The sequence below is a fragment of the Leishmania braziliensis genome, chromosome 10 (assembly GCF_000002845.2).
Source record: "Leishmania braziliensis MHOM/BR/75/M2904 complete genome, chromosome 10".
NCBI lineage: Eukaryota > Euglenozoa > Kinetoplastea > Trypanosomatida > Trypanosomatidae > Leishmania > Leishmania braziliensis.
In genome coordinates, this window is record NC_009302.2 from 43,472 (window position 1) to 58,546 (window position 15,075).

Here is a 15,075-nt window from a genome sequence, read left to right on the forward strand (position 1 = left end):
TGGGAGGGGGGGGGGGGAAGCAATCTTGTCGGGCTCTGGGTCACGGACTGGGCATGAAAAAAAGCACCCCCATTCTCTCTGGGTTTCTCTCCCTCCCCTGACTCTTTTCCAGCTGGCCCATTCCCGTTTATTTTCCTCGCTCGCCTCCGGCGTTGCTCTTGCCTCCGGGCTCTCTCTCTCTCTATACATTCCTACTTTTATTTTTCGCTCTGCGTGTGTCTCTCTCTCTCTCGCTGCGTTTCAAATTTCATCCCTTTTTTTTATGCTTTCTGTGCTTCGCTTTGGTCTTTGAATTTGTGCGATTCTTCCATTGTTTCAGTCTGTTTTACCCCTCCCTCTGTCTGCGTTGTCGCCACGACGATGCACACGTGTACCTGTCTTGTGCGAACTGGTGTGTTTCCTTCTCTCTGTAGGAATTCTGCGTCTCGCACTGTGCGCCTCCGCTTATTCTTCTCCGCCTTGTTTCTCTGTCAATCCCTCCAGATGCGACTCCTCTTTACCAAGAACACACTCTCATACGCAATCACTTCGCAGGCGACGCAGACGCCCGCACCCCGCGCAGATGCACGTGCCCGTGATGCGAAAACAGAGGACAGGCGCTGAACGCGCTCTCCGTTGGGTTTTTGGTTCATCATGCGCGTCGTATTTCGATTGTTCACTCTCTGTTCTCTCTCTCTTTATTTGCTGCTGCTCTCTCTTCTCTGCCTTCTTTCTGCCTCGCTGTGCGGCAGAGGACGTGGCGGAGCAACGCTGCAACGTCGAAAGAAAAAGGATAGCAAGAAGATATCACCTTCGTCAATCAGCCCTCTCGTCCCTGGGCTCTTGTTTGTCTGAGGGTCGACTGTGTGTGTGTGTGTGTGTGTGTGTGTGTGTGTGTACAACGACCCATCATGCTAATTGCCCGATGTATTATACTTTCTTGCTTTAGTGCTCGCGTTTTCAACTGGTGCGCTGCTCATTTGTTGTTGCTCGCCTTTCTTGTCGGTGCTGTGTTATCCCCCCTCCCCAGTTTCCAATGTACTGTTGCCATCGACGTGCTTTCTCTCTTGGTGTGGGTGTGTGCGGGTGGGTCACAGCCAGCCCAGAACGCCCACGCACACGCCCCGTCCCCCCTTTCTCGTCTGTTTGTGCTGCCGCTTTGGCCGCCGTTTCGCTTTGCGCGTCAAACTTCCTCTACATGTGCCTTTTTCCTTTTAATGATTTCTTTGCTTCTCGTCATCTCTATCACGTGCACGTCGAAGAACAGCGCAGAGACCACAAGCACCTAAGCACACTCACACGTCCCGAGTAATTTGAACGCGTGCAGGCCCGTGTGCGTACGTGTGCTTCAGCTGGCTGTGAACACAGGCAGGGCAACAATCGGGATAACAAAAAGAAGGAGAGAATGGATACTGCCGCATATCTGCAGCATCCACTGAGCACGCGTAGTGCCGGCGTAACTCTCTCTGCCCAACCCAGTTCACACTCTTGACGCTAAGAAGCTACACAATACACGCACGGGCCTCGGCGATTCGGTCACGAGCTTGCGAGGGGACCATCACCGGAGCACCCGGCTTTTCAACCGCCAGCTGTTCATCCGTCTTGTCTGCCTGTCCATGTCTCTGTTCGGGGAACAGTGACACAACACAGATCCAAAGATGCAGTATATATGCCCTTCCATGGCGACTGAACGTATTTCCTCTTCGAACATGCGTGTCGGAGGGGTGCATAACTGGGCCATCAGCGTCGCTTGTCTCTATTTTTCACTACCGCATCTCTCTTTTTCTTCTTCTGTGTTGCGCTTACGCTGGTACACGCACACAAGGGGGCATCGACTGCGCTTACTCACTACGGACATATCCTCTTCAGCATCTCGTCCTCTGCCTCTCCAGCTGTAGCAGTCTCGTATCTCTCTTCTTGTTTTCTTTTTCGGCGTTCCTTCTTACGCGGGGAGGGGGGAGGCGTGCGTGCGTGCGAGAGAACGTCTGCGTGCGTACGACATTGCCTCTGGTGTTTTGTTTCTCTGCCTCGCCTCGCTTCCGTCTGACACCTACGATTTCTCTTTTGGCACTTTGTTTGCCTTCGGACCTCTCTTCGGTTATACCACACACGAAGGCCCAATCTGGAGCTGAGGCACACCAATTTGTCGTCGACGTAACGATGCCTCACGAGACGCACGTGCTGCGCTTCAAGGTGGTCACGGTGGAGTGTCCGACCATGCCAACTGGCCAGCAGTACACTATCATGTACCACCGCGGCAGAACCAGCCGCTCCACTCCGTGCTACACTGCGCAAAGTGGTGTGGTCAACTTCGCCACTATGCCGGAAGGCGCAGCGCTGGTGCACTTCAAGAGTGGCCACGGCGGCATGCGCTATGCCCCTAAGTACATCCGCTTCATGGTGGATGAGTACACGCGCGGCCAGCCCCGCCGGCTGGTGGGGGAGGCGGAAGTGGACTGCACGCAGGTGCTAAAGGACTACAGCTCGTCCGGCTCAGGCATCCTCACCGTCGCCTTCCGCCTCTATGGCAACGCCGCCAAGATGCAGATTGCGATACTCGTGTACCCAGAACATGCCCTTCCTCTCTCCTTCGATGGGCTAATCGACCCAAATGAGGGAACTGTACTGCCGCCGCCGCAGTTGGTGAAGGTGATGAACCGCAGCGAGGCCATGATTATACTGATGGGGCTGGAGAGGCTGCTCGAGCGGCGGCGCACGATGGAGCTGGAGGGGCAGAGGAAACCGCAGTCTCGCGAGGAGAAGCAGCTGGAGGAACTGATCAAAATCCGCAAGGCCCTTGTGAACTCAGAAGGTCTGGCGACAGAGGTAATCAAGACCCGGTGTGAGGAGGTGGTGGCCATGCAGTACATCGCTCACGCCCGGAAGTACCGCAACAACTTCATCGGCGAGACTGGCGCGTACCTCCGCGAGATGGCCATCAGCAATGGCGATGACTTCATCAGCGACGAGGGAGATAAAAAAGGCACAACATTGCTGGAGCAGCTGAATCGGGTGAACCACAGTATTGAGGATGTGCGGGACCAAGTGAAGAGGCTGAAGGAGGAGCAGGTCGCGCTCGACCGCATTCAGTCCAAGACAGACCTGACGGAGGACGGGCGCAACAACCTCGACAAGGTGGCCGCCCTTGAGAAGAAACTGCAGCTGCTGCAGCAGTCTCGCACAGCGCTAACGGACGCCTTGAAGAAACGGGCCGCTAAGAAGGACACCCCGCTTTCCAGGGAAATGGCTGCCATCAACGCTCGCATTGCCGCACTGAATGCGGAGCAGCAGCAGATGACGCCGAAGATCCAGCACATGATGGAAGTGGCCACTTCACATGTGGTGAAGTGGGCCCGCAGCAAGAACCCACCGGAGCCGGAGATCAGGAATCGCATCAATATCCTGCGAGACACCAGTGACAAGGGTCGCGACATCTTCGAAGGCCTCCTCGACGACGCCGGCACATCGCAGAACTCGAATGAGCCCACCACGCTGGCTGACATGCAGCACAAGCACGTGCTGAAACTGCTCAAAGGACTCGCTGTCACCGCCCCGTCACCGACCGCCCATTCAGCCACCTCGTCGTCCTCCAGCTCCGGCCACCGCACCCCACAGAACGTCTTCGATGGGGCGGGCCTGCCCGCCATGGGTGACCTCAGCGTCGCCAAAAAGGTGGAGGAAGAGGAATCTGCCGCCAAGAAACCCAACGCCATCGCGGAGTCGGTCCGTGAAGGCCCCCCTACGCCTGCTCGTGAGGACCCACTTAAGCCCCCTGGTCTCGGTATCGACATGTTCTCGTCGACGCCGGCGTTAGCTACCGCTTCCACTGTCCAAGCAGGGCTTCCCTCGATGGGCGATTTCATGCACTCTTCGGCATCGCTGAGGCAGCAGGGGCCGGAGCCTGTGTTCGACTTTGGCACCGTCCTGCAGGCGACCTCGGTTTCCCCGCAGATGGACAGCGACTTTGTGCTGGAGCCGCAGAGATCCGAACAGCCGACTTCGAGTTTCGCCACCGCACCCCCTGCTGTCACAAACTCCTACAATAAGAAGGACGACCCGTACTATGACGAGATGGACGACTTTACGGTGCCAGCTGACACCAACAACGCCAAAAATTACGGCACTGTAGAGATCGTGGGTGGCTTTCCTGACTTTGGGAATGATGGGAACTCATCAGTTCGCGCCGATCGTGACACCAGCTCGTCACCGGGCTATGCCGCGCCGCGCCCGACTTTCGACTTTGGTCCGAGCGGCGGAGGCGATGAGGAGTCGAGTGAGATGAGAGGCATGGCGTTGCCAGCCGAAGCCTTCTCCTTTGGCGCCGCGGCTACAGATGCACCGTCGGCGAACAACCGCTCCGATCGCTCCGATCGCTCCGACCACTCCGACAACCCGTACAGAGGCGTCACAAATCTGCCAACGTACAACTTCGGCAGCTGAGGTGAGAACACAGGGGCCGTTGTCGCACTGAGGATGCGTGTGCGCCTGGTGGGGATGGGAGGTGGGGGACTGCTGGTCGCTGAATGCACTAATCCGTCTCTTCTGCCCTTTTGTCATGGATGGCGTCGGGTATGAGGCGTCCGTCGATCGTTTTTTTTTTCATTGAGCTTCTTCGGATTTTTTTTTGGGGGGCTGTCGCTTGCGGTCGTTCTTGCGCCTCTTAGTTTCTTCGCACGCATGTACTCGGTGCTCGTCCTCTGTCTGTGTGCCGTGTAGCAGCTCCATGTCGTTGCAGTATGACACCATTGCTGCTTCCGCTGTCACACAGACCTCTTCTAGAGACACTTCTTTTCTCTCCTAGTACAACTTGCCCCCTTACGCAAAGGACAGTCGTCATCTCCCGTGAGAGCACCGTCGTACAGAGTGGCAGGGACACAGTCAGGCTCCCCCGCCTCCTCCCCTCTTCTTTTTCTGATCAACCACGCGATTTGTTTTCTTGTCTCTTGTAGGGTTGGCGGCTGGAACGTAGTTACCTGTGCTCGATTGATCAGCGATGCTCTCTCCACCTCTAGGGTCTATCGTTTGTGTGTTTGCTAACTAGGGAGGGGTGTGCACTGCTATGCACTACTACAGTGCTCACGATGGGGAAGATGAGGCATGTAGGTCGGTAAGCCGCCGCTTGTGGCTGCTGTGTCGCTCCTTTCCCTTTTCGCTTCTCCTCTCACTATCTCGCTCGCCCCACCTTGACAGCCATGAGACACTGTATTGCTCTACTATGTTGAAGCATGCGTATGGATGCGCGTTTCTTGTATGACTCACTTCTGTTGGTGTTTTCCTTTTTCTCTTTCCTTTGTGGCTCTTGGTACGTGCGGCAGCGCTGAAGTTCGTCATCGGCTCTCCTCTCTCTCTTATTGTTGGCTGTTCTCTCATCACCACGTGTATGTGGGTTTAGACAGCGGATGTGTTTTGGGCTCGATTAATCCGATCGAGCGTTTTACGCCTCTCATGTCATCTGTGCTCGCTGTCATTGGCTGAAGGACGACAAAGGTGAAAACCCCCCACACACACACACACCCACACATACACCGGAGCAACGACGTAAGGAAATCGTACGTGACGCTGCGAATGTGTCTCGCCTACCACCTCTCTCTCTCTCTTTCTAGAGGCACGCGCTCATCACGGTCGTGTCTGTGTCGCTTTCAATTCCTCTACGTGCTCAAGCGGGCAAAGAAAGCGTGAGCGAATGCGGTGTTGGGCGCGATGCAACTTGTGCAAGCTGCTCTCTTCTCGTGACTGCGTTTCTGCGGCTGTGTATGCGCAGAGACCCACATGCCGTCGAGCAAGCGCTGCTCTTCTTCCTCTTTCCACCTTCTATCGTCTCTTTCCTCTCCCAACCTTTCTTTTTCCCACTCTTATCGATCGGATCGTGCGTACTCGAGCTCCGCTTCTCCTCTCTGTTGGCGGCTGTGTCTTCCCTGTGTTTGTGTAAGCAGAGGGGGGGGGGCATTGCGTCATCTGCCATGCTGACCCCTCTCTTCGCCGCTGCGTCTCTTTCTCGCACGCGCCATACAACGACGAAGGTGCGGAGAGAGGAACTTCAATCAAGACACCGCACCAGTGCTTCCTTCGTTGTTCTCTTTTTCCACCTATTGCTAACAAGGCAAAGACGAGTTGCACCCAGCCGTGCGTGTTGACGCAGGCACATGCATAGACACACGCACAGGATGCGCGCACGTACTCAGCGATGCCTTCATGCCGCACTGCGTAGCTTCCGGTCTGCACTCATGTGCGGCGCGCGTGAAGCCCAATGCCGCTGCTTTGTGGACACACCCGTTGCCGGTGAGACCGTTGTCTCGGGCATGACGGTGCCCAACGTGTTACCGCAGGGCTTGACTGCCATGGGTAACCCCACGCCGAACGATATCTACTCCTCGTACGCGTACCCGCTCGACGTGTGCGACGCTTCCTTCAAGCTGTACGGAGAGTCCACCACGTACGCCGAAGACGACGCTAACCGCATCTTCGCCTCTGCCACGGTACACAGCTACGACCCAGCCATCCTCTTCAGCGATCTGCGACCGCAAGAGGCGCATCGCGAGCTGCCCAACCCCACCGGCGGCCTCGGCGCTGGTGAATCAGGCAATTCGTTGCTGGCAACTGATGACCCAGAGGCAGCGACTCGACTAGCGGAAGATGAAGAGAGTGACGCCGTGATAGTCGCCGGACAGAACAAGCAAGGTGCGGCGGCAATGGCTGCGGCGATGCTTGACTCGCGTCGCCCCGCTGACGGTATTGCCATGGTGCCGGCCCACCCGCTTCCAGTTGTCTTCCCACGGTCAAACGGGCCGCCGCCGCCACTGCGCTTCAAGAAGTTCGGCCCCGGAGATGTGCACCAGACACCCGCTGGAAAGTGCGCACGCCAGGCGAAGTGTGACAACGAAGAGGACGCTAACGAGACCCTGTGTGGTGAGGTTATGGAGAGCGTACGGCACATTGAGTCGTACAGCCTGCAGCACAGCATTGCGTGGCGGATCCAGGTGCTCGATGAGCACTGCAAGCCCACTCCCATAAAGCACTTTCAACACTTCCGCGAGCTGATTGATGTGCTACCGGCGCGTGCATTGCAGGGGCTGAGTGAGTCGGGGTTTACGCGCCCAACACTCCTCCAGTCAGTCGCCATCCCACAGCTCATACGCGGGTGCGATGTCGTCGGCGTCACTCCCGATGGCAGCGGGGTGACAGTGGCCTATGCCGTGCCGTCCCTGGCGGTGCTCATGAAGATCAAGGCCATGGATGCCGCCAGAGAGAACGAGCGGATGGCGAAGGCAGCAGAGTCCTCGTCCTCATCATGTGGTGACGTTGTGGCGCACCCCATTGTGGTTGTCCTCTGCGCCACTCGCCAAACGGTGCTCCGGACAGCCGCGATGTACAGCAGTCTTGCTGGTGAAGACGTTCGACTCGTAGCAGCGTACCGGCCCGTGGGCAGTGACAATGAAGATTATGAGCGGATCGCCATGTGCAGGAAGGAGGGCTGCGACGTGATTGTTGCCACGCCGGCTTGCTTGACGAGGATGGTGAGCGAGGCCCATGTCGCCCTCGACCGCGTGCACGTGCTGGCAGTAGAGAAGGCGAACCATCTCTTGGTGGTGGACCCTACTCCGGACGGCCGCACAGCGATGCAGTACGTTGAGGACATAATGCGCGCCGTGAAGGGAAATGGCGTGGCGCATCAGTTTTCCCTGTGGTGCGCTGAGCTGGAGCCGCCTATCGAGACCCTCGTGCGCAAGTACATGTCGCCACTCACCGGGACGGTGATGGTGACGCGCGAGGAGCACACGAACGTGAATGTGCGTCAGATCCTGTACCCGCTGTCAAGCCGCGATGACCGTATCACAGCTATCCAGAAGCTGTACGATCAGGGCATCATCGTGAAGCGCGACCAGGTGATGGTGTACTGCGCCTGTCGCGAGACCGTAGAGGAAGTGACGAGGGAACTGATTAAGACGCTGTCCGCCCCGTCGTCGATGGTTCGGTGTGTGCATAGCGGCCTGTGCTTTCGCAAGCGCAACGAAGTCTTCAAGGCCTTCCAGCACGGCGACGTGCGCATTTTGGTCGGCACAGACGCAGCGATGGAGCGGCTATATGTCGAGGAGCTTGAGCACGTCATCCACTATGACCTGCCTGCTCTCACCGAGGTCTACGTGCAGCGTGTTAACCAGGTGGGCCGCTCCGGTCGTCAAGGGACGTCGCACACCTTCCTCATCCCTGGCGACGCCCACGTGCCGATCATTACAAGGTTTGTGGAGAGGCAGACGGATCATGCACTCAACGATACCATTTGCAAGATGGTCGCTGACATTGAGGCCGCGGGCGCTGAGAACAGCTGGGACACCCCGGTACTGCGCATGCAAAACCACGCCGTGTCGAAGACGACAAGACGTGTGCGCGGGCGGCGAGCGATACGGCAGCGGGCAGAGTCCCTCTCGGATTTCGCGTCGGCGCGGGACAAAAGCCCGGCGGGCTAGGCCGGCTGAAGTGGGCGGGACGATGTCGCAACTGCTGAGGTGTCGGCCTAAGCCTACCACGAAGGACTTGGAGGCAAAAGTTACACGTGCGAAGCGCTTTGGCACACTCCCTAGTCTTCCTCTCCTTGAGAACATGCAATGCGGCGCTGGTCGGCAGAGCTAGTGCGAAGAAAAACGTCAGAGGAGAAGGAATCAGCGCTGCATCGATGGGTGTGGAAGGGGTGGCTGCCCGAGTGTTGTCGCTGCTGCTGCAACAGCGGCTATCAGCCTCGCGCTCTGCTCTTTTCCTTGCTCTCCAGCTCGTTGTGGGAGAGTGTGTCCGTAGGCGTTGTGTCCCACCAGTATTTCTTTGCTTTCACAGTTTCGCTTCCTCGTCTCTCTCTTCGAGGAAGGCAATGTGCTTTGATGGTCGTTGCATGGAAAAGAGTCTGTGCGCACTCAGCGCTTGAAAGGGTGGTGAACGGCGAGGGGCCGCTAAACGATGGCGCCTCTGCTTGGAGAGCCGCAGCGTCCCACTCATCCTTTTACGTGCGCTGTATCTCGCGCACCCATGGAAAGTTTGGTTGCGGAGGTCGTCCTGTGCTACAATAGTGAGATGGTACGTGTGCGTGTGTGTGCGTGGGTGTGTGTATCGGTGTCTTCCACTTCCTGTACTGTTTTTACTTTCGTTTCACGCTGCTTCCACCGATACCTGCGCGCGACATCGGCACTACGCTCTCATCTCTTCCTCGCTTCCCCGCCTCTTCGCTTCTCTACCGTGCACGTGCACTGCCAGCATGCCTACTTCAGCACCACCGCATCACCCATCACTGCCGTTGCGTCCAAAGCCGGAAACCCTCCCCCTTCCTCTCCCTCTCCCCCTCCCAAACAAAAGGGAAAAAACTAAAAAGTAATTCTGAAAGAGGCACGGAAAAAAACGCGCATTTTACGTCTCTTTTCGGCTCCCGCTCTTCGCTTTTCTGCTCTTTTTTTTTTTCCCCCAGCCGATCTCCGCCTTGCGACCCCTTTCCTAACCTTCGCAACTCCCAGACACGCCGAGCACTCGGTCACGTAACTCCTCAGCGTCTTCTAACCCCACACATGCCATAGGGGAGAAGCACTGAGGGACACACTGCAACACACATACCCTCCCATACTCGAAACACTCTGTTTCCTTGAAGCGACGCCGGCAGGCAAACACGTAAGGATTTCATTCGCGGAGAAAGGAGGCAGGGCACATCACAGTGTAAGAGAGAGAGAAACTCAGAGAACGCATAGAAGCGTTGCCCTACTTCTCTTCCTCCACAACTTTTACTCCTGTTTCCCTCACTTTCTCTTTCGTCTCTTTTTTCTCTCTGTCGCCATCTTGTTCCGCCTTCTCCCCTTTGTTTCTGTTTTCGCTTTGCTTGGACTGGAGAGTTGCCAGTGCGCTTGTGTGGGTGTGTGGGTGAACGTCCCTTCCATCGTCCTGGACTTCCTTTTCCCTCCTGTCTTGATTTTTTTGCTCCACGTATAAACAACAGCTCCCCCAAGGGACTACACCCCCTAGACACCCACCAATCATCAAAGCCCTCTCCCTCTCTTTCTCGTCGTGGGCTCAGCACCGGAGGACTCCACGCACGCCTTTGTAAGCCGATTTGCTCACAGAAAGGGAAGGTGACAGCAGCAACAAGACACGAAAACCCACTCCCCCCCCCCCCTCCCCTCCCCACCACCAAAATCAATCGCCAAACTGAGGAGTAGACGAATCGAGATCGTAGCGACTACTTCAACAGCACTGCAGACGACAAGACAAGCGCCAGAAATAAAGGAACACCACTACCTACTGTGCCCTACTCACTACGCCCAAAAATTATCTCCGCCTTTTTCTTTTCACAGCGTCTTTTCAGTTTTCGTCTCGGTTGGCCTCTCTGTGGCACTTACTTGACCATCCCACACACACCCTTCTTCCTCCCCGAACCATTTTACTGTGTTATTTGCTGCTGTTGCTGCCTCCCCCTCCCTCCCTCTTTCTCATTCCGCAAGCGATGCCTTTGACGCATCCAACCAACCATCCATCCATCACTACCGACAGACGCACCGGCACTGCGGGCATCTCCTCTGTGCTGTGGTCGGCTTGTGCTTGCCTAAACGGGGAAGAACAGTAGCTCTCAAGCTTCACTGCGTGCTCGCCTCCTTTTCTTTTACCAGTCCCCCAGCATTTCCCTCCTCTTGTCCTCGGTTACAGGAGAAGAAGGCACACTTCTTCTTAAGTGTGCACGTGGGCACCCGTGTAGCATCAGGAGTGGCGCTCACGTAGTGTTGAATCGTCAGCAGCCATACACACGCACCTTACGTGAGGTAATCTAGGACTTCTCTCCCCGTCGCTGGCTTCTCTCATCTTTTACTTATTGCCCTCCTCGGGAAGTCCATACACCAACACACTCGCGCATTCCCCCTTTTGGATTCATTAACGAAGCCCTTCGCTTGTCACTGCCCGCGCACCGTCTTGGACCGGGAGTTCACGCCTCTCCTGCTCCCTCCTTTTCTCTCAGAGCAGTGGGAGGCGGCTCAGCTTTCACGGGTGGGGGAGCAGCAGCACAGTAGCAGCAGGCAATATCAAGGCAGACACGTACTCCTGCACCAACGCGCACATCACAGCGAGGCGATAAAGAGCGAGGGCGCCTGCACTGCCGTTGGCTGCAGCTAAGAGGCACATTATATATTAGCGCGAAGATAACGAAACAAAGACGGGGAGACGACAGAATTGGATTAAGGCAGCCCTATTTTCCCCGCCTCTGCCCCCTCTCGCTCGTGCGAACAGAAAGGAGGAATAACGAAGACACTGACCCACACGTCGACTGGTGCTGCTTCGGGTATTATTCGGCCTGGGGTGGTGGTGAGGCTGGTGCGCTCTCCTTCCTCATCTTTCCCTCTTACACGCGGATCTTCGTTGTAGACCTTTTTTTTGGCTCGCGGGTTTCCCCTGTGTGCGTGTGCCCTCCTGCGCGAGGAAGGGGGCGACCACGTTTCGCTTCGCCTTCTTTTTGTTTCGCCTTATCAGCGTCTTCTTAGCTTGAGACTTGTTTCTCACGTGTGTCTGTGTGTCTGCGCCGCTGACTATATTTTCTCCATCCACAACGCCGTCCTGCTTCACGTGCGCGTCTTTGCCAACTGTCTCACCTGACTTTCCCTTTTCCTTTGCAAGCTTCTCGTGTTGTTGTGCTGCTGACCGCTTTGTCATTGCTTCTCCGTGTGCGCGCGCGGAGAACAGACGGTAATTTGGTGGTGCAACCTCACACAGCAGCGTTGTAGGCACAAAAGGCCAGATCTGCACAGTCCAGTCGAGAGAGACACAAAGGATGAGCAGCATGGATATGCAGCTGCATACCATGACGTACGCTACTGCCGTGGAATCGGGCCCCTTCGCCACCGAGGACGTCGTATCAACGAACGTCCACCCGACCCACAACCACGACGCCACCACTACCGCGCTTGGCGCCCACTCCACTTTGTTCAACGCGCTAGCTGCGGTAGAGGAAGACGAGGACGAGGACGGGGAGAACAGCAACGACGTGCTGCTGCGTCTGCTGAACGAAGTCAGGGCGGTGGAAAGCGACAGTGATGAGGGCAAAGTGGAGGTAATTGACAAGGTCTCTGACGAAAATGTCGCTGACCCGCTCGCTCTCCATCACGGAGAAGAGTTGGCGAAGCCGTACATACCACCCTACACAGCAGTCCCCCGCGGCGGTGCGGCCATGATCGCCGGCGGCTTCACAGTCAAGGGCAACGCCTCGTATTCTTCCGCCACCAGCCTGCTCCCTCCGCCGCCGCCGCCGCCGCCGCCAGCGTACAGCACGCCGAGTATGGGTCCGCGCAGCTCCTATGCGAACTGTTACTCAGGCATTTCGCACCTCTCCACCACACCCGGCTCGAAGCCGCCGCCGCCGTCCTTTGCGGAAGCCATGGCAACGACGCACGGCACCCCTGCCTCGATGGTCAGTCTTTCGGTGCCTTCACAAGAGTGCTCTCCACTGCTGGCCAGCTACGTGCCACCCATGCCCGCAGCGCCGCAGGAGACGGTACTACTGCGCAACAGCAATGGCGTCTTCTTACTGCACCCCATCTCCAAGCCGACACCGCCGTACACCCCACCGGCTGGCAGCACATCTCCCCCGGTTTCCCCACTGCCGCGGTACTCGCTGCCACCGGCCGCCGCATCTACGCTGAACACTTCCGCCGCGAACAACTTCCTTGGCAGCTCCATAGTGCAGGGGTGTGCACGGGCATCCAGCACCACCGAGCCCCCGCATTACGCGCCATATGGTCCCGCCGGAGGCAGCCCGTACCTCGGCACCGCTCTTTCCTACTCGCATGGCGTGGGCTCGATACGTGGCACCCCGTCCTTCGGGGCTGCACCGCCACCGTATGCGACTGGGACACCTCGAGGACCGGCGGCGCGCTGAGCAAACTTAGTGATCAAAAGACGCATTATGTTTGGGGCAGCCGCCTTCTCCACCGCTGGAGCGCGTGGCAGTGGTGTTCGCTAAGGCGGACATGCTTGTGCCACGTGTAATGGTGCTCACGTACCCTCCTGCGCAGACACACGAGCGATCTCCCTACAGCGGGTGGTGGGCTGCCTACTGTGTTTGTTTTCCTTTTTCGGGCCCTGTTGCGATTTTCTTTCTTTGCCCTCTCTTGAGATGGTGCCAACCTTCCTGAGTTTCCCCCCTCCCCCCCCCCCCACCACCACCACCATCTCCCCGTGCGTCGTTTTCGTGGTATTTTGCTCGTTCGGCTCTACGTTGGCCTGTCTCTTTCCCGCGTCTGCTCTGCGCACTTATATTCATGTTGACCTTCTTTGGTGGCTGTGAACTCCCTTGTGTTTGTTTCTCAGCATCTGCCCCCGGTGTGGGAGCCTTCGCTCTCGCCCTCTTGTCTCTCTCTCTCTCTCCTATTTGGCTCCCTTCCGAGAAAAAAAGGGACGGGAGGGCTCACACACACACACACGCACGCATGGGATCGCCTGCTGAATGCGCGCTCCTGGGGACGCGAATGAGTAGCTGTAACACATAAAGCGGAATCAAGCTTGCTGAAGAGAAGCATAGCAATGCGGCGTCGCAGCTGCGAGGCCTCTATGAGACGCACGCAGACACGCAAGGGTGTCAGTAATTTGTAGTCGCATCAGTGAGCTGCTGCTTACGGCTCCTCTCCCTTATTTTCCCCTCTGTGTTGTACCTCCCCTTTCTGGAGAGCTTTCTCTTCTTTGCTGTTCTTCTTGTCCCCTTCGTGGTTAGGTCTGCTCCGCTTCTTCTCCTGTCTGCGTGTGCGTGTGTGTGTGTGCGCGCAGGCCTCTCTCTGCGTATGTGGTGTTGTATGGAACGTCACAACCTCGAGCAGCCTTGACTTAGACGGAGTGTACAAGGAAAAAAGCGAATAGAAAGGCGCTACACGAGGGCTACTCACCCGGGAACACCATGCGACATAGCGTTGTGCTGTTGCTTGCTAGAGCGTCATCTCTTCTTTGGTGGTGGATCTTCATGTGCGAAGGCAGACACCAGTTCGTTGATACTCAGCCCTTCTCTTCACCCATCGTCTCAGCTCTTCCAGCATCAGACACGCGCCTCTCCGTCGCACCGTACTGCATTCGCCCAAAACTGTCATGTTTGCTCCCCCTCAGAACCTTTTAATCCCCTTGTCATTGGTGTCGAGGGGGCGCACAGATCGTGCGCCTGTGTGGGTAAATGAGTGTGCGTTCTCGTCTGGGTGTATGTGCGGCAATGTGTGGGTGCCTCTGCACGGTGCGAAGCGCCAGCAGAGGATGCTCGCCCGAACCCCAGACGACGTAAGCACACAGGGATGGATGACGATCTCACTGTTTCGAGCTCGCTTGCTTCCCTCTTTGTTTGCTGCCTTTACTTCTTCGCTTGTAGGCTTGGCCGCTTCCTCTTCGGCATTATTTTCTTCTTTTTGGCTTCTCCTCTCTCCTCAGCGCTTGTCTTCCACTCACTCGCCTTTCCTCTTACATTTTCTTCTCTTCCTGTGCTTTGCGTAAATGCGAATGCGAATGCGAATGTGTGTGTGTGTGTGTGTGTACCCCTCCCTTGCCCTTGCCTTTATACGTGTGTGAAAGGGACCGCGTTGATTTCAGGTGTGTGAGGAGCGGGAGGGAGGGAGGGAGGGGGTCTGCGCACACCTTCGTCTTCCCTCGGGTCACTCCTCTTCTGCTGACGACGAGATGGTCGTCTCTCTTTGTTCGTTAAGGACGATAAAATGCAGCCGCATTGTTTGTCTGTTTCCTCCTTTTCCTCCCCTTTTCTTTTCACGCTCTAACTTCTTCGCTTTGCTCCTCTCTCGTTTTGTCGCGTCTTACCACCCCAAATCAACTCTCTGTCGCTTTTCTCCCCTTCGTGGCCGTGCGTCTGTGCGTGGGTGCGTCTGTGCGTGGGTGTGGGTGGGTGGGTGTGCGTGTGTGTTAGGCCGCTTAATGGGCGGCAACTCGCTCCTCTGTCGCTTGCTTTTACTTGTGCTCTCTGTCCTCTCGCTTCTCCACACACGAGCACCCCGAACAAGAGAAAAAAAAAAACAGAGAACGGCAAGGACAAAGAGAGCACTACTACCACTACTCCTAATAAAGTATCGTGCTCCACGTACGGAGGAACCGCGCAGGAGT

At 56.8% G+C, this 15,075-nt stretch overlaps 3 protein-coding genes across 3 annotated transcripts; all 3 read left to right on the forward strand.

The window, feature by feature from the left end:
* Positions 1-2,139: 2,139 nt before the first annotated feature.
* On the forward strand, positions 2,140-4,419 carry LBRM_10_0130 (conserved hypothetical protein; the record flags this gene model as incomplete). Its single annotated transcript, XM_001562734.2, has 1 exon — positions 2,140-4,419. The coding sequence occupies one exon, from the start codon at positions 2,140-2,142 to the stop codon at positions 4,417-4,419; it is 2,280 nt and encodes a 759-aa protein (XP_001562784.2).
* A 1,859-nt stretch (positions 4,420-6,278) lies between these two features.
* LBRM_10_0140 (putative DEAD/DEAH box helicase) lies at positions 6,279-8,444 on the forward strand (the record flags this gene model as incomplete). The annotated part of the gene is made up of 1 exon (XM_001562735.2): positions 6,279-8,444. One exon carries the CDS (start codon positions 6,279-6,281, stop codon positions 8,442-8,444), a length of 2,166 nt encoding a protein of 721 aa, XP_001562785.2.
* A 3,320-nt stretch (positions 8,445-11,764) lies between these two features.
* Positions 11,765-12,868, forward strand: LBRM_10_0150 (conserved hypothetical protein; the record flags this gene model as incomplete). The annotated part of the gene is made up of 1 exon (XM_001562736.2): positions 11,765-12,868. One exon carries the CDS (start codon positions 11,765-11,767, stop codon positions 12,866-12,868), a length of 1,104 nt encoding a protein of 367 aa, XP_001562786.2.
* Positions 12,869-15,075: the final 2,207 nt, after the last annotated feature.